Here is a 25,506-nt window from a genome sequence, read left to right as displayed (position 1 = left end):
TGTGCCAAGCAGTCACAGCCCTTAAGCCTGAATAACACACCTGATACTCTTGTAATAGGTGACTCTATTGCCAGGTACACTGACGTCCCGCTCACCAGGCTGAATAAAGAGAAGGTCACAGTGAGCTGCCTGTCGGGTGCTAGGATCTGCCACATAATGCAAGCACTCAGGTCACTCCAAAGCAAATACAAATATGACTCAGTCATTATACATGCTGGCGTGAATGACCTGAGACGTACCTCCCTCGACTACATGAAAAGAGACATAGAGGAGCTCTCTGATCATGTAGCCCAGGCCGGTATGACCCTGACCTTGAGCAGCATCTTACCCTCACCTAGAATGTTGCCACAGTATAAAGACAAAATGATCGATTTTAACAATTGGCTAAAATTTTGGTGTCATTCAAAGGGGATCCAGTGTCTGTCAGCCTGGGATGACATGCTCGACAAGCCACGTTGCTTCACTAGGGATGGCTTGCACCTGTCACCCCTGGGCTTTCGGATATTGGCAAAGGCTCTTGCCACCCCCATAGTGCCCTTTTTAGGCAAGGCTCAAAAGTCAAACCCACCTCCATAGACAGCATAAGGAACAAGAAACTAAGGGTAATGCTGCTAAATGCCAGAAGTCTTAACCTCAAGATGCATGCACTCAAAGCTCTCCTCAGTATGGAGAACATTGATATCTATGCAGTGACAGAAACCTGGTTCAAGGCTCCAGAGAGCACCCCAGCACTACCATGTTATACCTCATATCATGCTTTTCAGCCCCAATACCCAGACCAAACCACAAAAGGAGGGGGAGTTTCCATATTTATCAAGGATATCCACACCTCCAGGTTAGTGGCATTGCACGAAGTATTGGAGACCATCCATGTGCAAATGACAGTGGGCAAGACTGCTTTTCAGTTTATAGCATCCTACAGACCACCTTCTCAAAGTCAGGAATCCCACTTGGCTTTCCTGAAAACATTGGAGAACATGAAGATCTCTCCGAACATCATTATATCGGGCGACTTCAACTACCCAAACATAGACTGGGAGCATTACTCAAGCCCCAGCACCTTAGCCCAAAGGTTTCTGGAATTTATAAACTCAAATGCTATGGAACAACTAGTCACCACTCCCACAAGAGGGGAAAACATACTAGACCTGATAATTACCAACATGGGGACTCTATGATCCATACCAGAAGTATATCCCTCATTGGTAAGATCAGACCATAAATTAATTTCACTGGATATCCACATCCCGACCCCGCCCCCAGCCCAGAAAACCACAGTGAAAATCTTCTCAAAAGCAAACTTCACACTTCTCAAAACCGAAGTGGAATCCTTCAAGGCCTCAGGCCAGTGGAAACTACGTCCTAAACTGCAGAATCCTATATAAACGCATTCTACGGACATCTCCAGGAATGCATGGATCACGCTATCCCAAACAAAATCAAGACCCAATCATCCAAAGGCAGGCGTCCAGTCTGGTGGACCCCAGCCATAAATAAACTGTACAACAGAAGGAGAAAGCTACTACATGATAGAGCAAAATCCCTAAAAGGGAAGGCATCTCTGATCAGTACTAGCAAAAAATTACGATCCCTCATAAAATCCTCCAAGGCCAGCTTTGAGAAAAAAATTGCACTAAAGACAATCATAAGGCTTTTTTCAGTTATGTTAGGAACCTGGGATGCAACTCCCAGACTTGTTCTGAGTTGATTCTAAATGACAAAAAATGCACTGAACCCACAGACATCGCCAATATCCTGGCAGACAGGTTCAGTGCAAACTGCCCCCCCCCCCCAAAAGAGCAAGTATCTATCCCGGCAGAGTGCAGCCTCCCAAACATCTCCGATGCTCAGGTGAAGGCCGCCCTCTCCAAAGCAAAAAACACTGCTTCCATGGGACCAGATGGCGTCCTGGGTTGCGTCCTACATGGACTCCAAGAAGAACTAATCCCTCAAGTAAAACTGCTGTACAATCTCAGCCTCACTACAGGATATGTGCCCAAAGAATGGCGTATAGCAACAGTGGTCCCACTCCACAAAGGTGGCACCTCTGCGGACCCCGGAAACTATCGCCCCATAAGCCTGACTAACCTAGTCTGCAAGGCTATGGAGAGGATCATCATAGAACTCTTAAACAAAGACATTGGGGACCTACAGACACTAGATCCTACCCAATTTGGCTTTGTCAAGGGCAGATCCTGCCTTTTGAACCTGGTCGACTTCTTCGAAACAGTCACCAAGGCCATAGATGAAGGGAAGGTAGTCCACACAATCTATCTCGACCTCACAAAGGCATTTGACACAATACCCCACTCGGGCATCATAGATAAGCTATCCAGCCTAAATATAAACCCCTATGTCACAAGATGGGTCACAAGCTGGCTCAAAGACAGAACCCACAGAGTCAGAGTTGCTGGAGCCATGTCAGACTCGAAACCGGTCACAAGTGGCGTCCCACAAGGTTCTGTCCTGGGACCACTCTTGTTCGGTATTTACTTTTCTGAGGTATAGGCCAATGTGGGAGGACTATGGCTCACCAAGTTCGCAGATGACTGCAAACTGGGTGCCATAATCGACTCTCCAGCTGACACAAACATCCTTCAAAAAGGTCTCGCAGAGATGGATAACTGGTGCCAGAGCCATGGTCTAAAGCTAAATGCCGAAAAGTGTATAGTCATACCCTTTGGCAAAAACAATGTACCCACAAATTACCACATAGGTGGTAACCCATTAAGTACAGAGAAAGTAATTAGGGGTCTGGGGACCCAAGTTGATAGTACTCTCTCCTTTGACAACCACATTGCCAAAGTGGTTAGAAAGACCTTCTACATAGCCCACCTCATCATGAAAGGATTCACATCTAGATCAAGAGAGGTAATCGTGCCCCTTTATTCATCCCTCATCAGGCCCATCATAGAATACAATGCCCCCTTTGGGATTTACCTTACCCGACACCTGCAGCAATTAGAAATACCCCAAAAGTACCTCACCAGGAGGATCAAGGAACTCAAACAGATGCCATATGCTGCTTGGTTAAAAAAACTCCAGCTCTACTCAGTTGCATACCGCCTACTTCGAGGCGATCTATGCCTGACATATAAAGCTATGTCCAACCCAGAATTAATGGACATGCTCCACCTCAGTAAATCTAAATCCCTTAGAGCCACGTGCTCGAGGGACTTGAATCTCAGCACAGAAATAAATAGAACATGCTGGAGGGACAGATTCATAACCCAGAGGCTCCCTTCACTCTGGAATAGAATTCCAGTTCATGTTAGGCAGAGCACCTCACTGACTCTCTTCAAGAAGAATATTGATGAGTGGATGGGGGATCGTAGGTTTGTCCCGGGGATTACTTCCTTGTCACTATTAGACAGAGGCACAGTAAACTAAACTTTAAAAAGGGCACAGTATACTCAAATCAAGGGGTGGCATAAGCCAAACACAATCGGGCTAGGCTTATAAATGCCCCAGGGCAGATAGCCTAGTATAAACCTATGAACCTATGGAAACAGGACACACATCAGCTTCACCAAACACCATAGTTTGTCAAAACACTCCCACATTTGTTTCTTACGTTTGCAGGTAATTACTATGTTAATGACCCCCAGGGGGCTTTTTGAACATAGCTCTGCTTCCCAAGGTGAGTATCAAACTCTGTACCTTGTGTCTGTGAGGTAAACACATTAAACATTATGCCAACCATCAATCCCACTCTTCTTGAGTTAAACCCCAGTTGGGTCTTAAAATGTTCCTATAGTCATTAAATTCCACTGCTCTTATTTTTTTCATGTAGACAAACAAAAATGTCTCCTTTTTATCATGAGGACATGCACAGCAGATACATATCATAGGAACAGAAAAAAAACACCACAGAAAAAAAGAATACACTCTGATTCATTCAGCCTGGCATCAGCACATTTCATAAGGTATTCCTTTAACTTGACATTACCTCTGGCTTCACATTCCCCCCTTAAGAATATCAACTGATTCTTCTGGAGGCATTCCTTAAGAAATGAAGTTTGAAACAATGGTGCAGTATTTAGGTACACCTTCTATACCCTTTCTAGATAGCCCATCTGCATTACTATTGGCACTACTGCAGCAGTGCTGGATGGTCCTGCGTTTGGACTGCAAAACTAAACTTCATCTAAGAAGCTTCTCAATGTGTCTACTTGCTATATAAAGTAATTTTAAAAGGTTAAGGTCTGTACCATCACTGAACTTTCTAGGTATGTAAGGTTGTAGGTTATTCCGTGCTCAAATTGTGATCAGATGTTTTTCCTCTAGGCCGACATAAGAGCCCTTTCTGGGTTGATGTTTGTGGATAAAATACACAACAGGTATGCCTTTCCTCTGAGAAAACCTGGTCCACCTGTACAATGAATTCTTGACTACAATCAGGACATTTTAATACAGGGAGTCAACTGCGATTCTTCTTGAGAATTTGAAAATCCTGCTGTTAGGCTGGTGTCCACACAACTTTATCTGTTTTATTTTTCCTTGTAAAGTGTGTAGTGGGAGTAACTAGTATACCATACTGGGGTACAAATTTCCTATTGTGCCATACTGTCCCTGGGAATGCCTGTACCTGTTTCTATTTAGTAGGGGAGTAGGAAATGCCTGCATAGCCTCAACCTTGGCAGGTTATAGCCTTATCGTTACACTGCTGACTCTATGACACAGTTACAATACCTCTACTATATCTACCTGACACCTGTTAGCCTTGATAGTCTGCCCTGTCTTTTGCAATCTTCCCAACACTTCCCTGATATGCTGCATATGTTCTGCCCAGAACGTGCTCTACACAACAATGCCATCCTGAATAAGCAAGGATGTAATATCCTGTGCCTGCTAAGATCTGATCTACCAGCCTCTGGAAGGTTGCTGGGGGCATCTTTCATATTAAAAGGTATTTTTTGTAAATTCATATACTGCAGATGAGTTCACAAATGCTGACCTTTCCCCTGGATGTAGGTGTCAGGAGTCCCCAGCAGTAATCCTTGGTAAAGTCAACAGTAGATGAATACTTTGCCCCACTCAGCTTCTCTAGGAATTCAGCTGCCCTGGGCATTGGGTAAGCACCTGACTCTGAATGAGAATGCAGGCTCCTCTAATTCACACAGAACTGGGTGCTGCCAGTCTTCTCTCTCTCTCTCTCTCTCTCTCTCTCTCTCTCTCTCTCTCTCTCTCCATTTCTCTCTCTATCTCTCTCTCTCTCTCTCCAACAATAGCTCCCTTCTCTATCTTTAGTCCTTCCTTTTATAAGAAATTACATTACCTTCACCATTCCCAACAGTTGTATGGGACCCTCCTTCCATACTGCCTCTACACTGCAGCTAAACATACCCACCAGTGATCAGTAGGGGGCACTATAGACATAGACACACACACACACACACACACACACACACACACACACACACACACACACACACACACACGTGTATAGTTGCAGTTCACTTCGTCAAAATGCATTTTTGTGATGCAGTTTAACTGTTAAACTTGTTGAAAGAAGGGCCAATTGTGCAAATACTTCTTTGGGTAACTTCTGATTGGGTGACAAAGATAAGTGGTTGGTTTGGAGTTTGTGTAAGCATGTGTGTGTTTAAGGTTAGGGTAAGAATTAAATAAGGGAATAGATTTAGTGCATATCTGAGCATGAGTACTTTACTGTTAGGTAAGTGGATAGATTTAATGTGTGTGTGTGTGTGTGTGTGTGTGTGTGTGTGTGTGTGTGTGTGTGTGTGTGTGTGTGTGTGTGTGTGTGTGTGTGTGTGCATGTACATGTGTCCATGCCATCTTGTGTAGTGGTAGTGTTATGAAAAGGTAAGGTGCTTGTTAGGGTTAGGGACAAGGGCAATTTTAGGGATAAGATTAGCATGCATTACTAAGGTGGAGTGAAGGGCTTTACAAGCAAATAACCACATAGTGCCTGCTCCCTTAGCTAACATTTCGTTCCTTAAAGACATTCTTGTCTGATTATGGCAGATTTATTTTCCCATCCAAAATTAATTCTTTGAAATTGTGAAACATAATTATTCTTTAAAAATCATATCCCTCAAAATCTGTTGGGAATTTGAGTGATACTGCAGGTCAGCAAACATCTTTTCCTGACTTGCACTACCATCAAGTTTTTTAGGATGTGGACTACATAACTATTTTAGGGGATAAATTATAAAATGTATTTATTTATTTATTTTACAGTTGTGTACCGGGATAGTCCGACTGGATACATGCCCATTTTCAGCAGAGATCCGGGGAGAAAAGCTCCAAAAAGTATTCAACAAACTTACATTTTTACAGTTTAAAACACAAAATAAAACACAAATAAAAGGATTTTTACACAGATGTAAACAAACACAAAAACAGATACACAAACAAATTATTACATTTTTTACTCAGATGGAAAATTCTAGACAGTGTTTTTAAGAATGATAGGATACTGATTGCCTAGTAGGCTAACCTGGTAGTAGATACAAGGAGATCATATGATTTATAAGTTAAGAGACAATAAAGTGTAGGCAGAAGTCCTACAAATGTATGTATATGTATGGTGTACTTTACCAGCTCTGTGTGCCTGCTGGCCATTAAAGCAATTGTCACAAATGCAGTTTGTTTCCCACCATACCATGAGAGCTTGAGCAGGACATGGCTGTCATACAGAGAGCTAATGAAGGGAGAGTGGATACTTCAGCCCTAAATGTGTTCCTGTATGTACGCCTCTGCAAGCATCCAAGGAGAAAACTTGCAATGGGTAAAGTAAATTGTCCTGCCTCTCTTGTATGCTGTCACATGCCAGTAGATATCTGGTCTCCACCAAAGCTACAACAAAGGGCTTATGTCCGCAAGACACATACCTCATTCCCACTCCTTGCCCCCAAAGAAGCACAAAACAAGACTTCATCATTTCTCTCCCTTCTCAGCTTGTTTCTCCAGCACCTAGACCACCAAGTAAATGAAGACCACCTTGATTGTAATTGATCCTTCACCTTTCAGTGCTATACATCCAGCTCTGTAGGTGAGAGATAAGCTGCCTTTCTTGCAATAAGGCAAAATATGCTGCTTTGATAGAGTTCATTTACAAATCAGTCCTTATGACACAAACAGGTAAAGCATGGTGGAGATCATTTTCGGTATTTTAATTCATATACATATAACTGTCTTTAAGACCAAATAATACCCAACCATCTAGGTTACTTTGAAACTAAGCATAAAATACTTTGCATGCATACATTTCAGAATTACTTGAGTTTATATTTAAAACTTTCAATAGATACAGTATTACTTGTATGTATTAGACTACTGATCAAAAATTCTAAAACTTGTTTTTTTTTTGCTTTCTTTGCCTAATTATAACTAGTTTGCATATTCTGAAAATATTTCTGTATGAATTATAACACCAGAAATACAATTTGACTTGTTCTAGTTGAATAAATCTATTTTATTTGCTTGTTTTTAACAGGAGCATAAGCAAATGCGTACTCAAAATCTGTTGGGAATGAAATTACCAGAACTTAATGAATCAGCTGAAAATGAAAAGGGTAACATGAACTTTAAATCATATTACGCCCTTGCATGAGGTATCTAACATGACAAAGATGTTTCTTAAACAATTAATGTTTCAATACAAAATCTCTCTCTCTCTCTTTCTCTCTCTCTCTCTATATATATATATATAAATAAATATATATATATATATATATATATATATATATATATATATATATATATTGTTTTTCACTGGTTTGAATACAAATGCAAGCAATTATACACAACAATGTGCTGGTGTGTGTTGTTGTTATTGTCAAATCTGTTAGTACATTTCAGTATCTTTTTCCTATATGGTTTTTGCAGTATTGCTGAAGAATATATTCTTTTAATTTACGTTTTCATTTTAAGACAATTGTGAGTAGAATGGAAAATATTCAGATTTTCAATAATGATTATATACGGAATTACTTGATGACAAAATGACTTAGTGTAACAAATTATTTATTATGTCATTTTGTTGTCTAGTGGCTAAGTCCCAGTGATTTAGTTCCCTTAGAGGCGGGTCACCCATAATTAAAACATTCATAACAGTGAACAGCAAAGTAACAAGTGCAGACCCTTCAAATGTCCCTATTTTGAACGAGTGTTCCTATTTCTAATCCTTGCACAGGATGTCCATATTTTTGAGGTATGTCCCTATTTTCAGGCTTGACTTACCTCTTCACACAATTTTCTGAATCCTCCTTATTACTTATGTTCCCTGAAACTGTTTAGTACACAGAAAATCACACTACATGACCAACATACTAGTGGCAACAATAATTTAAAGAAAGTTGACACAGAACTTATCTCCCTTTTTTGAAGAAAAATAAATGCCCTTGCATGATCAAATTTTTCCATTGCAGATCATTAAAGAACACAGATTTTACATGTTGTCTTTGTTAATGTGCTTATGTTTTTCCATAATTTTTCTCACTCTCTGTTTTCCTAATATGTTTCTGAATGGTATTCTGCATTCCTTCTGGAAAAAGGAAGAGCTGTGTGCTGTTTGATATTCAACTTTCATGCTAATTAGATGTCCAGATTTTTGGCTTCCTTCACAAAAATGAAAGAGATATACACTCCTGAGAAAGGAAATGACATTATGCAGATAACAAGATAAGGTTTTTCCCAAAGCCACACCTACCTCCTGCCGATAAGACACAGGACAGCATATTTAAAGGAAACTAAACTGCATCGTAATACCATTCATAATACAATTTGTAATTAACAGAAATATCTAAAGTACTAGTCCACCACATTCAGGACTTTCCTGCTGTCCTTTTCTGAAATCATTTCTGTCAGCATGGCAGTCTGTTGATGAATGATATTATGTTGATACAGCCATATACACAATAATGTTTAATGCCTTAATCCAGAAAGACACTAAAAATTGCTTATCTTTCTCATGGCATCAAAAGTGCAGCATCATTCTCCCTAGGGAAACCACGTCAAAAATAGTCATTCAGTGTGACATCATCACAACCAGGCCCAATGGCATCAGATTAGTAGTGGATGTGTAAACCAATGAGCAGTGTCCTCAATGAAAGCATGCTATCCTTTTTTTGAAAAGTGCAATCCCCTGAGAACTATGTCGGCACCCCCAGAACAGTGTACCATAGATCTTCGGGGTCTGTGCACAAGGAAGGAGCCAAGAGAGGATTGTCACAAGTAGTGAAAAAGACCCAGTAAACACATAATAAATACATTTGTCTACAGATAACTCCATGTAGTCCCACTTTAAATGTTCAGCTACCAACTGCAACAGTAAATTAAAGGTAATATCCTCTAGTCTGACTGCAAGACCTCTTTCTATTCTAGTCTTGCCCCACAAAATCTGAAAATCAAAACCATTTACAGAATGAAAAAGGCCTTCTAAGTCCATTTCAGGATGAAGGGAAAGCATCAGCCATAGAATTACAAATAAACTTCCTAGCCATAGCAACGAGTAATGTATAGATTACTGGTTATTAAGATCTAGGTAAAATGTGTCATTTATCCTGGCACTGATAGCTTTGACAAAGAAACACAAAAAGATCTTGTTCATAAGCATAGGTAGCCACGACAGCCAATCATCATTGTGAAAACTCATCCCATCTTATTCATGTGACAGTCCTATACATGACCCCTCAATTCTATCCACTGACCATGAGAAAACTTAACATTTATTATATACTTATCGTTATTAAAGCCAGAATACCACCACTATTACATTCAAGCAAGGAGCAGCACACCACATATAACCTGCACTGAAAAATGCCTGTAACTCAGCAAAAGAATGGTATAAAAGAGGGATAATAGCGGCAAAAAGCATTTCTTGTCCTGGGTGTGCTTCTGTGTGGTACACAATTCACAGTGTCTTAAACAAAATGAGCAAAATGAAAGTCCGAAAAAAGCAAAGAAAGGCACACATTTGCAAGTGAAGATGCAGAAAAGCACTAAAAAAGAACAAGATGGCAAGCAGACGACATGAAGTACCTGTATAAAGGTGAGGTCAAAACAAGCCAGGAAGCATCAACAGTGGGAGCACCAGAAAGGCCTCAAAATGTGCAAAAGAACTACTCTTTTCAGCAGAATGAAAAATTAAATGTGGTATCCCAATACAGTAATTACCATCCCCAGCACCAAAGTAACAATATCCAGTTGGCAAGAAAACACTGTTAAAAAAAAACCACGACAATACTGTAGCCAAACCCTGAAAATGTACAAATCTGAAGAAACCTGTGTGGCAAGCACTCCACGGGTGATTCAGAAAAAAAAATCACTCTGCTCCTACCAGAGGACAGTAACTCAGAATATAAAGGAACAACTACAAAAGTAACCAGTTTTCTCCACTGATAACTACTTTAATAGATCATAACTTGGTGCTTCTTTTTTCATTTAAAAACAAATCATACAACTGTAAAAGCACAAAATCCCCAAACCCTGTGAGGTTAATATTCCACATGAGATTCAGATGAAAGTGTTGGTCTGAAATATAAATAAATAATCACAAACGTCTTTATACTTCCCAGTGGCATATAGCATGAGAAGCATGCACATGAAATCCAGGCCAAAGGGACACGTCTTGTAAAGACTCCACTGTCAACGTTTTTTCTGTCTGAGATAATTCACATAATAAAAGCCAAACTACAAAACCTAATTTAGGCAGGTTATTCAGGTTAAGATAAAAGAAGTGAGCTACTGTACTGATTAACACCTATGAGGTGATGAACGTCACACCTCTAGCAGCCAAGCACATATTGCATTCCAGGGCATTTTCTGAAGAATAAACTTAAAAAGCATTAAGATAAACACATGCAAGTATTTTGTAAAGACTAAGTGATATTAAGACACTACAACTAGCAATGTTATCAGTATCAAGTTTCTTTACAGAGGTATTAGTTAGTTCAGTCATAGTTTTTCTATAAATGCCGTAATACACTATAATGTACACAAAGCCAAAATTATATTCTTTGCCACAGTTTTACAAAGAGATTGTCAGATCTTGAAAACTGTGTGACCTAGTCATATATATTTTTAGAACATTTTTGTTAAGAAGACATAATCTTTCACAACAGGAAGAAATTCCTCTATGAGTGCACGCTTGTTTAAATATTTACAGAAATATGAAAATATATGCTTAATTCTATAATTAGCAATATAAATAACACTGAACATCTCTCAGGATGTGCAACCCATGGTACAAATATCAAAGCTAGTTTTCTTCAGTGTCATCTAAAGTTTTGCTCGATGTCATGCAACAGTTTGTAAGTCATTTATTTTTTGAAGTATTAAGTACATATGGAAATGCTCATAATTACCAACAAATAACTAGCAATATGTCAGATATAGTGTGTTATAAATGGACACTGCCAATGAAGTTTCCTGTCTCCCACCAGCACCGTACCTCTCAATTACATGTAGGGCTCACCATTATGAAAATATGAATATAAATATGAATAACACATGACACACAGTGATTATGTTCTCTACTACAGGACATCATAGACTAACAATTTTAGTGTCATTTTGTTAACAACTCTTTGCACTTTCTAATACTGCCTATTATTAGCTGATAATTCACTTAAAGAACTTAGACCTTAAAAAGTTTTGGATGCCATAAGGAGCTGTTGGTATGAAATGGAAGTATATAAAATAGATGTTATAGTCTGGAATGAGATAATGAGATGTGTGTGTGTGTGTGTGTGTGTGTGTGTGTGTGTGTGTGTGTGTGTGTGTGTGTGTGTGTGTGTGTGTGTGTGTGTGTGTGCGCATGTGTGCGTGTGTGTGTGTAGTCAATAATGGCAAAGACTGTACAGTGATGTGTTTTCTGTTGTAAGCAAAGTAGATATTTGAGTATGATATGACAGAAGGCTCTCAGCAAGTGCATATTATTTTTGCGATAATAACAATACTTACTGCATAGTAGACAAACACAAGAAGGAGTGGCAATAGTCTACCATAATATATGAGCCAGGTGTTATACCATTTTTATTCTATATAATGGTACCAGTTTTTAAATATTTTTAAACAGGTGCGATAAGTTGTTTTTAAAGGTTTTGGGCTAGTCCATCTGGAGCACTTGATTTGTGAAAGTGTAAAATGTCTCAACAGTAATGCTTGCATTTGTTGTGAACTGCATTAGATTGTTTTTTTCTGGCTCCAAAGTTATGACCCACAAATTAAACTTCCCTTTTTTCTTTCTTCGTTCTGTGTTAAACCATCCCCATCTAACCATAGTTTGGATGTGTATGGGCAGTCAGTCTTTTGTTTATGTTAAGTCTCAGTTATCCATGGTAAAATGTGAAAAAAATCATCTCAGTGGCAGTAGTTTAATAGCTGAATCATCACTACCATGTTAGTCACAAAATGTAAAAACGACGGTGGGCCACATATTAATCCTAGGCAAATATGTACTTGTGTTTGTCTAGGAGCCAAGGACATATATTTCTACTAATTTGTTAAGGATCTGCTATGAAAGTAGCTTTCCATTTAGGTCTTTAGTCATTTTACTCAACCATCAAGTAACCTTACAGATTCAGAAAAATGCTAAGGGACAGCTAAGAGGCTTTATCAAATTAAGACCCATCTTACATGGTTGGAGGATAAAGTATGAAGAAGGAATTTAATGTTATATGGGGTTTACAAGGGGAAGATAACATTAAATTGTTCAATTACATGATGGGTAAAATGGGGAATGGACCATTTTTTTAAGGTACCTTGGGTATTATATTGGCAAGATGCTGCACTACAGCTAAAGGAAGTAGTTAGATAGGAGGTATCTGGGCTACTATTGCTTGAATTTTCAAATTAATGTTAGGAACACTGGATGCTGTGTCAAATGTGGCAACTAGATAAACACGATGGTGGAAGGGTAAATGTAATTAATGGAGCTACACTATTCTGAGGTGACTTTAAAGAGTCATTCTCATTTTGTTGATATGATGAGAAAAGGTAGGTATAAAGGATTAACATACAAATTGTCATTCCTTGCAATGCTGAAGGTATTTTGAAATGGGGAGTGCAGGTGTGTGCAATCCTTATGAGGGGATTCTGAAAATAAAGGCACTGCTTGTGAGACTGAGGCAGATGCAAAATGGAAAAAAATGATATGGGCATGATTTAACTGACTGAACTAACGGACACTGATAGATCCGGGGAAGTGGAAAAAAAGTGGGAGGAAATGTTTACTTTGAAAGATAAATTTCCCAGTTTATAACAGTGACCCAAGGTACATGTTGGTTAAATTGACTAAGAAATGTAACATGAGCTATTAGAAGAGAAGTGAAATTTGTATTATTGGAGTAAACTTGACATTTGCAATGTCTCACAATGCAGTGGGACTGCATTCACTTTCTACTTCTCTTTCCTGGTGATTTCAGAAAGATAGACATTTATGAGCTAGGCTATGTTGAACAGAATTGAGCATTTCATAAACTAATTATGGTAAGTCCCAAATAATGGTTATTTAGTTTGTTTAATTTTTTTCAGTTAAAAATATCATAACAGTGAGTTATTGCCTTATTCCTTTTTCTACCATTTACTGTTTTTCGAAACTGATATCACTTCCATTCAAATATGTCTTTTCAAGTGCATCTTAGCCATAAATTAAAATAGTATTGCCCTGTGGAAAACATGCATGTATAGGAATATTTTAAGATTTCTGACCACAGGGTATGGGTACATACTGAATATCTGAAATTTATTTAATTGAATGAGGTACTCATTGTTAATGAATTAAAATTAAACTCTACAGTTTTAAGTGAGCAAATTGATAATTGTACAGAACTGTTATGGATCATTGACATACAAAATGGAAATATTTCATTTCGGAGTTGGAATGTTTTCAGCTAGCAATGATATTGTATATATATATATATATATATATATATATATATATATGTAGATATATATAAGTCTAAAGTAATCAACTCCAAATGAAAAGATATCCATTTTGTATGCCAGTGATCCATCACTTATACAATAACAGTTCTGTCAAAAGCATCAGTTTATTTTGTCTCGATTCCCTTCATTAAACACGTAGCACCGAATGACATTTGACGACATTTATTAAACTTGCATAAACGTAACTTGTTAATCAACATTTATTAATTACAACTGAAACATAGTATAGTTGATTTAATCACAGCATAAACAACTAGATAATGTTAACCAGGACAGCGTGACCACGCTCATCCTGACCCAGTAAGAAGCATCCATACCTCCGCTCACTTATTTTACTTATGAAGCAGCATCCCATCACTCACTTCATTTACCATTTATTGAATTACACATCCAACCAAATAAATGGTGTCCTTACCTCCGCTTGCTTATTTTAATTACCAAGCAGCATCCAACTGCTCACTTTCCTTTCCCAACTCATTGAAATGAGCATCCAGCACCAAAGCGGGAACAGAAGAGGGCAACCCAGCCCCTCTTCTCTGCCCTACACAGAGTGATAAATAACCACAATCCCCATTATTCCACACAGAGAGAGGGATGTCAGGTAGCATGTTCACACCAAAATGTGACTCCTTATCCAGTTACTCTTGCATAAACCCCTTAAGCCCCTCCCTATCCTTACATCATTTCCTCCCAAACAACCCTCATTCCCATTTTAACCCTTACCTCCTTCTTACCCTCTGAATTCCCATTTATATTTTATCTAATCCCCTGCCCCCCCCACCCACCCCCACTGACGATGTCTCTGAACAAACTGGTTTGTTACCAAACCTCATTTGTCTGTCATACTTAAAACTGTACAGTTTTAGATTGCCAGTTCTTTAATGTTGTTATTCCACCCTAGGTAAGAAAAAAAGATTGCCTGTTGATCCAGAAAACAAGGCTGAAAATAAAAGTCTGATACAGTTTTATAAATGGTACTATTTTGGAATGAAACAGAGAATTTTAAAATAATTATGGATTAAGTGGGCTGCTAGCATATGGGAACTATAAGGTATGAAAATGAAAGAGGAAAACTGAACAATCTAACAAGTGGTGGAGTGAATGATGATATATGAGTATGTGTATGTTGAAATCAAGGTGGCCATCTGGCTACTGACCTTCTCTGTGGACAAAGCCAAAGGTAAAACGTAGATTTCATTTCTTTGTTTGTTTGCTGAACATAACAGATTATGGCACTTATGTATTTCAGTTTGATAGCAAGATAACTGGACTGGTCATCAGATCATTTTCTGCCATTACACAGGCAGATTAGTGCATTGCAAGTCAAATAAATATACAGGCAAAGCATTTGGTAAGCATTTAATGGCATGCCGACTTGACGGATTTATAATATATTCAGACAATTCATAACAGATTGAAGGTTAGACAGCAATAATCCATTATGTGCATTTACACAGAGTATGGACAAATTCATGAATGTATTTATTCTATGTACAAGGCTACAATTATCCTACACACATCTCTATATCTAGATACGGTACCTAAATGCTCTGCAAATATAGCCATTATCTCAAAAACAAAAGTATTTGGAATCCTTAAACAGATTTTTTTTAGTGTACTTTTGAAAAATTTATGTATCTCTTGTTGCCTCAATTCTGGTAATAGTTAATTCCAAACTGCAGTGTCCAGAAAAGGCTCTTTCCCCATGCAGGGTTTAAATGTGGTCTTATGGGCCAGGGTCAGGCGTTCTTCCCCACTGTCTCTCACTGTGTAGCTCAGTTGATTTGCAATTTTGTGTTATGGGGCAATGCCCCAGTTTTAATAGCTTGCAAATTTGTGAGCTAAGTAGGAGTATACCTTTTTCATTAACAGGTAAGCAGTTAAGGCGTAATAGCAGTTTTAGTTATTTATTTTATTTTGCTTTATTTTATTTTGTTTACTGGGAATATCTCACTGGTAATTTATTCATTTTCAATTGAGCCTAGGGAGAAAAGATCCAAGAAATGGTAAATATACAATATTACAAAGACTGAATAAGCTCTAAAGAAAGATGTACAAAAATAATGTAATTCATTAAAATGAACAGTTTTATTAAAATGGAATGAAGAAAACATATCACACAATATTATAAATTGTAGTAGGTTCTAAGAAGTGAGATTGGTGCACATTATAAAACATCACTGAAGCAGGAAATTATCAATATAGATGTAACACCATCACTTAGCAGTAGAGAATATCAAAATTGTGGGAGCTAAAATAATGTGATATGCATCAATATGCATGTTGATATGAAAGCTGATAACAACATTTCTCATGGGAGGAGTGCAATAAACTAATTTCAGTAAGACACAAAAAGCCACTTGTGAAGATATTGTTTAGTAAGTAAGAAGAGGAAGTCTTGAGTAGTTGGGAATTTTTGTCCTGGATATTCCAAAATATTTGTAGATTCCAGTATGATTTTGAAGTCATTTGAGGTTGGTCTTGAAAGGCAGGAGGTTTTTTTTTTTTGCCTAATGGTAAAGGGAATGCTGTTCTATAGTTGTACACTTACTGAGTATAAGAATCCCCATGTGAGGTACTGGATTTTTGGAATCTTATTAGGTGTTGGTCCTTTGATCAAAGGATCTTTTGGGTTTGCACCATTTTATTACATTACTATTAGCTGGGGTGTTTGAGAGATGTGTGGTATTTTATGTGCCATTATGAAATATGTATATGATAATGTGATGAGGTAGTTCTAGCCAGTTCAGGTCCCACAGGTGAATGCAGTAATGGGTTTGGTTTGGGAGACTGGATGTAAATGTACTTTTTTATAATAACACTGTTCAAACTTGTTCACTGGTGTAGTTTGAATATTAGTGACAATTGCAGATGCATACAGCAATTTTGGAAGTAACAGGGATGTTGTAGTTACCATCCTGATATGGTCAGGGAGATCTATGTTAGCTTTGTAAAATAGCCCTAATTTGTAATGTTTTTTGAACAATAGCTGTCATGCATCATGTCAAAATTTAAATGTATCTGTTTAGCAATTAGCAGTGAAGCATCTGGGGTTCTGTATGTAGTATGAATCTGCAGATTTTGCTAATAGTAGTTTGCAGTTTAAAGGTGTTTGAGCAGGACTGTAAGGTTATCAGAGGGTGACTGTATTCAATCTTAGGGGTAAGCATGTTTCTGGATATGGTACTTTGGGCTGATGGGGCAAAGAGGTAGAACATTTTAGAACATAGTTTCATTTAGTGTACAGTTTTTTAATGATCTTGTCTGTGTGTTTTTCTTAGTGAATAAGTAGGGTCCAAGGTTATCCCTTACTATTTTTATTCTGTCACTAGTGGCAGGTGATTGCCATGTGTAACTGTAATTGTCAGGTATGTAGATTTCAGAAGTCTTTGTGTTGTGCCAAAAAGCATGATTGTTGATTTTTTAGGGTTAATTATGAGCAGGTCTGTATTATCCCAGTGACATAATTCTGTAAAACTGGATTGTAATTTATATGGGAGAGCTGAGTTCCTTCCTTGATTTAAGCTGTACGATTTCATCCATGTATAGTTAAGTAAGTAATAAGTTAAGATGGAGCAGATAACTGGGTATATTATTAGTGAATAGAAACAACAATAGCGATCCTAACATTGATTATTAAGGGACTGCTGCATTAATGGTACCTTGGGTGGACAAACAACTTCCCTGGACCAGAAAACTTTAGTTGTGGGGATAGCTTTTGAACCAATTTAAAGTATTTAGAGCAAAGTTAAATTTACTATGCTTATTCAACAGGGTTATGGTTTACTGTTTCAGATGTTCCAGTCATGTCAATAATGAGTCCACCTGTTAATCTGGAATCATTCATGATTTTAAAATGGTTTCTATAGCTGAGAGTGCTGTTATGATGCTGAAAGATTTTATAAAATCATGTTGTTTGCCACAGAGAATGCCATATTTGTTTATATGGTCCCAAAGTTGCTTGTATATTCACTTAAAGATTTCAGTTAGATGACACCGGTTATGCAGTGGTCTGTAATTATTGCATTCTTTGGGTTGGTTTTCTTGGGAAGGATATGACACAAATGTGCTTAAAGGTTGTTCGAAAAATAAGAAGAAGTTATGTCTTACCATAACGTTCCATGTTAGTTGTCTTCTTCTCACCTTCTTTCTTGCTGGATGGGTTCGGAGCCGATCCTCGGCTCATCGGCTATACTATAGCTCAAGAGCTATTTTTACCGGCTCGAGGTAGCCCTATATCCCACAATACCATGCGCTAACTCCCCAGATCTCGTTTGGAAGCTAAGACATAGTATAAACAATAATATTATAATAATAATATTATAACCCTCTTTTACTAGAAAGATCACCTGCTAGTAACACTAAGGATACCAGGAAAAGACGCAACATATTGTATCTCCAAAAAGGAAGAACTCAGAAACTCGAGTCTGTCCAGGCTAGGGGGCAGGAGGGAGGGACGCAAGAAAGAAGGCAAGAAGAAGACAACTAACATGGAACGTTATGGTAAGACATAACTTCTTAATGTTAAGTTGTCATTCTTGCCTTCATTCTTGCTGGATGGGACAGCGTCCCTAGCATCTTAGTCCTGGGTGGCTCAATGAAACAGACTCCTGAGTACAGTGGAACCAAAATCAGCTCTATTTCTGGAGGCTAAGTCAAGCTTGTAATGAGCAATAAAAGTATGTTTGGAAGCCCATGTAGCTGCTGCACAAATGGCATCTAGTGGTAACCTTGCTTGAAACGCCATTGAAGTTGATAGAGCCCTGGTTGAATGAGCCTTAGGCCTAGAGGGAAGTTGCCTGTGCCTCAACTCATAGACCAAGGTAATAATAGATGTCAGCCATCTGGAAAGAGTAACTTTTGAAACCGGAAGCCCTTTCTTGCCTGCCGCATAAGAGAGAAAGAGCTGGTCTGACTTTCTGAATTGTTTTGTCCTGTCTAGGTAATACCGTAATTGGCGATGAACATCTAATGAATGTAATTTTTGTTCAGCCCTGTTGGTATAGTCTGGGAAAAAGACAGGTAAATCAATAGAGTGATTTAGATTTGCTTCCGATAACACTTTTGGAAGGAAGGAAGGGTTTGTTCTGAGAGTTACCCTGTCTTTATGAAAAACCAAATAAGGAGGACGGACAGACAAGGCTTGAAGTTCCGAGACCCTTCTGGCAGATGTTATAGCTACTAAAAACAGCGTTTTCCAAGAAAGAAGTTTGAGGGAACAAGAAGCTGCAGGTTCAAAAGGGGGCAGAATTAGTGAGGTTAGAACTAAATTCAAATCCCATTGTGGAGGTGGATCTTTTACTGGAGGTCTGAGCAAAAAGATGCTCTTGAGAAAAGCTTTACAGAGTTTGTGGGACATAATATTTGCTTCTGAGAGTCCAACATGAAAATTAGCAATGACCGCTAATTGTACTCTGATAGTGGCCGATGATGACCCAGAATGAAAAAGCTCCGCCAGAAAGTCCAGAACCTCATGAATGGGTGCATGAAAAGGATCTAAGGACCTAGTTTGTGCCCAGTGTGAAAAATGCTTCCATTTACTAGCATAAGTCTTCCTAGTATTGGACTTATGGGAGGCCAGAATGATATCACGAACAGGAGCAGAGATGAGGGGAAGCCTGGCTATGGCTGGAAGTGGAGCAACCAAGCTGTGAGGTTGATGGAATGTAGAGACTGATGCAGCTTGCCCGTGAGGTGGGTCAATAGATCCGGAAGGGGTTCCAGATGCCAAGGCTCTTCCAGTAGGTATTTGTGCAGGAACGGGATCCAAACTTGTCGAGGCCAAAACAGGGCAATGAGGATCATTTTGGATCTCAATGCGATTGCTTTCTGAATTAATTGCGGAATCAACGGAAAAGGAGGAAAAGCATAGAGAAGACCCCGGGGCCAAACGTGAACAAGAGCGTCTCTGAGGGGTTGGCCTGGCAGAGGAAAAAGTGTGAAGAAGTCGAGGCACTTGCTGTTTTGGGGAGTTGCGAAAAGGTCGCAGCAAGGCTGGCCCCACTTCTGAAAGATTCCGTCTGCTACCGCTTGATTTAGAGACCAGTCGTGAGGCATGAGGATAGTTCTGCTCAATCTGTCTGCTATAACGTTGGACTTCCCGGGGATGTGCGTTGCTATCAGAAACCGTTGAGATGAAATCGCCCATTGCCAAAGTCTGAGTGCTTCTCGACAGAGGGGATAGGACTTTGTTCCGCCCTGCCTGTTTATGTACCACACCACATACATATTGTCCGTTTGAATTCCTATAGTCCCCGTGGGAAGAGGGCTCTGAAGGGCTTGCAACGTCAAAAGCACCGCCCTCATCCCCAGGACATTTATGTGCAGGTGGCATTCTGACTGTTGCCAAGTGCCCTGGACCATCCTGCCCTGATAATGCCCCCCCCACCCGATCAGGGAGGCATCCATTGTGACAGTGGCAACTGGAGGGGGGAGAACAAAGGGTCTGCCCTGAAAAAGCTGAGGGGGAAAACATCCACCAGGAGAGATGTTTCTTGCAAGATGGGGTTATCCAAATGTTGTGGGTCATTGGTAGCTGTTAAAAGGACCACTGAGAAAAAAGCATCCACTGAAGGATCCTCATGTGGAAGCGGGCTAATGGAAGTAGAAGAATTGCCGCCGCCATGAGGCCCAACACTTTCAATACTCGGTTGACCTGGACTTTGTTGGGCTGAAACAGGGGCTGAATATTCCGCCTTATGTCTGTCACTCTCTGGGGTGGTAGTGTTGCAGACATTTCTGTGGTGTTTAATACGGCGCCTATAAAGTTTATACATTGACAAGGCGACAAGGAGGACTTTGCAAAATTTATAGAAATACCCAGACTGTTGCAAAGCTGAATAGTGTAATCCCTGGCCATTATGAGATCCTGCTTGGTGGTAGCAGAAATGAGCCAGTCGTCTAAGTATGGAAACACCTGGAATCCTTTCTGTCTCAGGTGAGCTATGACCACTGCCAAACATTTGGTGAACACCCAGGGGGCTGTGGTGAGACCAAAGGGCAGGGCTCTGAATTGAAAATGACTGACTCCCAGCCGGAAGCGGAGAAACCTCCTGGAGCGTCTGTGTATCTTTATGTGGTAGTACGCGTCCTGGAGGTCTAACGAGCACATCCAGTTGTCTCTGCCCAAAAAGGGTAGAATGGACTGCAGTGTTACTATCCGAAATTTTGTCTTTAGCACAGATTTGTTTAACCTGCTGAGGTCCAAAATAGGTCTCCAATCTCCTGTCTTTTTTAGTACCAAAAAGAACCTGGAGTAAATTCCAGATCATAGCTGATCTGCTGGGACTGCCTGGATGACTCTTTTTTCTAACAGCTTTTCTATTTCTAGCTGAGCCTGACCCCTTTGTGCGGGTGGTACATCTGGTAGGGGTTTTGGCGGTTGTACCAGGGGGAAGGTAAAGGGGATTTTGTAACCCTCGGATATGATCTTCTGTACCCATGTGTCTTGGGAGAGGGATTGCCAGGCTTCCGGGTACAGAGATAATCTTCCCCCGACTGCCTCCGAAGGCGGACAGTCGGGCAGCTTCTCAGGGATGCTGAAAGGGTTGGTCAGGAAAAGATTCCCTAGATCCCTGGTTCTGAGGACCCCCTCTGCCCCTGGGGCAGCGTCTGTTGTTATTTCCCCCTCTGCCTCTAGGGGGAAATTCACCACGTGCGGCAGGTGCGACTCCCTGGGGTTTGCGGAACCACATCTTTCCCCCCTTCTGGCCCTTAGGATAAGGTCTAGAAGGCATGGAAAAATGGACTCCCATGGCAGAGAGAGTTTTACCATCTTGCTCGCATCTGGTGAGGGTATTTTTCACCTGAGGTCCGAACAATTCCGAACCGTCAAAGGGAGTGTTAGTGAAGGATGCCTTGAAGGGATCGGCAAAGTTACAGAGTCGCATCCAAGCGTGACATCTCATGCAACGCCTGTGCCAGCGGCCCTACTCGCTCCATCGGCTGCATAAGAAATTAGCCGCATGGAGGAGTTAACAATGGAGTTCAGGGTAGCCAGCTGAGAGTTTATTTTGTCCTTAAACCCCGCAGCAGAAGGATCCTGTATCGTTTCACCCAGCTCTTTGAGCAAGTCTCTCTGAAGGTGAGTGAAATGACATAAATAGTTCAGCGATCGCATAGAAAAAGCCGCTGAAGCAAAGGTCCGCTTGCCGTACCTGTCCATGGTCCTGGACTCTTTGTTAGGAGGATGAACAGATACAGAAGGATCAGCCAATTCCTTCTTAGTGGCTGCTGCTACCACCATAGCATCAACTGAAACACCTTTGGTGAGAAAGGATTTGTCATCTGGTGCAGAAATAAATTTAGAAGGCCTCCTAGGGGTAGGTTCCATTGAATCAGGAGCTGCCCACGCCTTTCTAGCCACTACCTCCATTAGTGGGTCGAAAGGGGGAGACACCCAGGAGGTGGAAGGGTGAGATCCAAAAGCGTCAAGGTAAACCGACTCGTCCTCGGAAGGTTTGAGAGTGGACCAATTTCCCCTCTGTCTTAGGATTTCCAGGTTGTCTGAAAAGGAGACATCCTCAGAGGGGGATCTGGGGAACCTTCCGACTCATCCAAGTCGGTGTCCGACGTGACAGACTCGGGGGAGTCTATGTGCTTCCTCTTGCACTTTCTTTTCCTAGGGGGTTCCCCTAAAACTTCAGGGGAGCCCTCGGAAGAGGAGGAGACACCCAAGGTGGGTACCCCACACTTTGGATCTCTGCTGACAGGTGCAAGAGAATAGCCAGAGACCGTAACAGGCACTATAGAGGGAGGAGCCGCAGAACTTAACCTTGGAGTGGACACTGGGTCCAGCACACTCCTCATCACCGCAAAGGCTCCCCTATCAGACACCAAAGGTAGCACCGGCTCCGAAGAGACTGGAACCGCCCCCAGAACTGACAGAGAAGGCTCCGAGAATGATGTCGGGGCTGAACTAACCAGAGCCGAAGCTCCGAGAGGGAGAGTGGGGTCGGACAAGGGTCCGATGCCACTCACCCCCTCGGAGCCGACAGTGGAGTCTTGGCACCCGGATCTCTCCACGGATGGCACCAATGAAGAGGTTGGAGCCGATGACACTGGAGCCGAAGGAGGAAGTATCGGCTCCGACGTGGGCAAGGTCACTGTTCCGACAAACTCCGGCTCCGAGCTCGAGAGATGAGTCGGAGGAGGAATAGATAGTTGTATCGAAGGAGCCACAGTCTGGTGAGATGGGCTCTGGAGCATTTGGGCCAGCGCCTGAGATTTTATGAGTCTACTGACCACCCTCTCGATGTCGTGGTCGGAAAGCCTGGATGACCTCGATGAATGAGTCCTATGACTCCGCTCCGATAAGAGAGAGGACCTCGGAGCCGATCTAACGGACTCTAGCGAAGGGGACCTAGAGCGCTTGCGCGCTGGGGTTGGCTCCGATGATGGTATCGGAACAGAAACCACTTTGCTCACCTCGGAGCCAGCCAGAACCGAGGTTGGAGCCGTCTCGATAACGCCAGCCCTCGGCTCAGAAGCTGGAGCCGAGGGTTTGGCGGTTTTTGATGACTTCCCCGAGCCAGACTTGGATGGGGAGTCATCAGGCTTTAACAAGCCCCTTATGATAAGCTTGTTTCGCCTTTCCTGCAGGACTCTTGAACTAAATCAGTGACAAACGGAACAAGAGTCCTGCAGGTGTCAAGGCCCCAAGTAATAGACACAAGAAGTGTGACCATCTGTCAGAGACATTTTCTGACAGCACGAGTCACACTTCTTGAATCCAGAGACCTTAATGTCTTTGGACATAGTCCAAACCACAGTAAAAAAACAGTCAGTCCACACACACACACACAACTTAAAATTAGAAAGTTAAGGGAACTGACTAAACCCACACACACAGACACTATAAGGGGTGGGGAAACTAAGGTAAAGCCTGTAGGCCCAAAGATAAAATTTTACTAAGAAGGGGAAGAAGGACTACAACAAGGGTTGTATGAAAAGGGCAGTTAGTAGGGACCTAAACAAGGGTAACTAACTGGAAAACTATCTGAAAATTTAGTTTAATAGAAAAAAAATCTCTCTACTGACCTGAGCCGGTAAAAAAAGACAACCTCGCAGCGAAGCGACAAACGAGATCTGGGGAGTTAGCGCATGGTATTGTGGGATATAGGGCTGCCTCGAGCTGGTAAAAATAGCTCTCGAGCTATAGTATAGGCCGAGTCGGAGCCGAGGATCGGCTCCAAACCCATCCAGCAAGAATGAAGGCGAGAATGACAACTTAACATTGGGGTTTACGGAGATGCTGAAGATGTATGCAAATGCTTTTGCTATATAAGGTGCTGACATTTTGAGGAATGAGGGGAAAAGTTTTGAAAGCTGACTCCAGTTCTTTTATTTAAATTATGTAGTGCTTTTTTTGATTTCTGTTATTTATATTTATTTAACATTTGTTTACTGGGAAAGTCCGACTTGGAATGAAGCCAGTTTTCAGCGGAAGCCTGGGGAGAAATGCTCCAGATGCATGTCTTTGTAATGTGGGAGGAAACCGGATCACCTGGAGGAAACCCACACAAACACAGGGAGGGCATGCAGACTCCACACAGAAGGTACCCCAGATGAGAATTGAACCAGCAAACCTCTTGCTGTGAGGCAACAATGCTACCGCTGCACCACTGTGCCATCATTACTCAAAGTGGAAAGTTAGACTATATGCTGCTAATGTGTATAGCTGAGAAGACTGACTACTAGAGACCTGTAAGGGATTAACAATAGGTGTAGGTGCCGTAAGGGATTAACAATAGGTGTAGGTGCCGTAAGGGATTAACAGTAGGTGTAGGTGCCGTAAGGGATTAACAGTAGGTGTAGGTGCCGTAATGCTGTGGAGGTCTTTGATTAACTCTTGAATGTCCATTCAAAACATACCACTCAACCTGCAGGCTTTGAAAATATGAACAATGTCCTTGAAAAGTAGGAACATCCATCTAAAAATCTGGACATCTAATTAGCATAACATTTGAATCCCAAATAACACATACCTTTTCCTTACTGTGTTTGGTACAAATTGCTACTTCGCATTGATTGAAGCCTTGAATAGCATAACTAGAGTTGTTTGGAGTACCTCAAGGTGTTTAAAAGTGCTTACAGTGTGTGCTTATTGCTGTGCATTAATTCAGAAGAGTTTGTTGTGCGCAAAGTGCAACCAATTTGTGAAGTGTGGTCAGGTAAAGCCATTTGGAAAAGTTTCTTGTGCCTGGGTGTGTCTATTCACAGAGTGCTGCCATTACAGAGTTACAAAGTTGTTTGTCAAAGTGCAGCCATTTTGGGGAGATTCCAGTGTGCTGTGTACAGTTTATTCGCAAAGTGACATTACTTTGAAACTGTTTATTCACAAAGTGCCACTACTTCAAAACAGTTAATTCGTAAAGTGCCATTACTTCAAGATAGCTTATTCGCAAATCCCGATTACTTCAAAACAGTTCATTTGTAAAGTGCCATTGCTTTGAGATAGTGTATTCACAAAGTACAGTTACTTCAAAATTTGCTCTCAGTTTCTATTGCTCAGTTTATTCATTCAAAATGTTTCTTAAAATGATGATAAATGACTTTGGCAGTAAAATGTTGATAAATGGCTTTGGCATT

The 25,506-nt window shown here is 40.7% G+C and overlaps 1 protein-coding gene across 1 annotated transcript in view; it reads left to right on the top strand.

The window, feature by feature from the left end:
• The window catches only part of IRAG1 (inositol 1,4,5-triphosphate receptor associated 1), a 1,344,613-nt gene that overhangs the window by 1,037,747 nt on the left and 281,360 nt on the right, over nucleotides 1–25,506 (top strand). The window contains exon 13 of the mRNA XM_044059494.1: nucleotides 7,463–7,541. Coding sequence (XP_043915429.1) covers nucleotides 7,463–7,541 — 79 coding nt within the window. The remainder of the gene's footprint in view (nucleotides 1–7,462; nucleotides 7,542–25,506) is intronic.

Source organism: Protopterus annectens, chromosome 17.part0 (assembly GCF_019279795.1).
Source record: "Protopterus annectens isolate FY-2018-M chromosome 17.part0, PAN1.0, whole genome shotgun sequence".
Lineage (NCBI taxonomy): Eukaryota > Metazoa > Chordata > Ceratodontiformes > Protopteridae > Protopterus > Protopterus annectens.
Note: the sequence above shows the minus strand (reverse complement) of the source record. Positions and strands in the feature narration are given on the sequence as shown.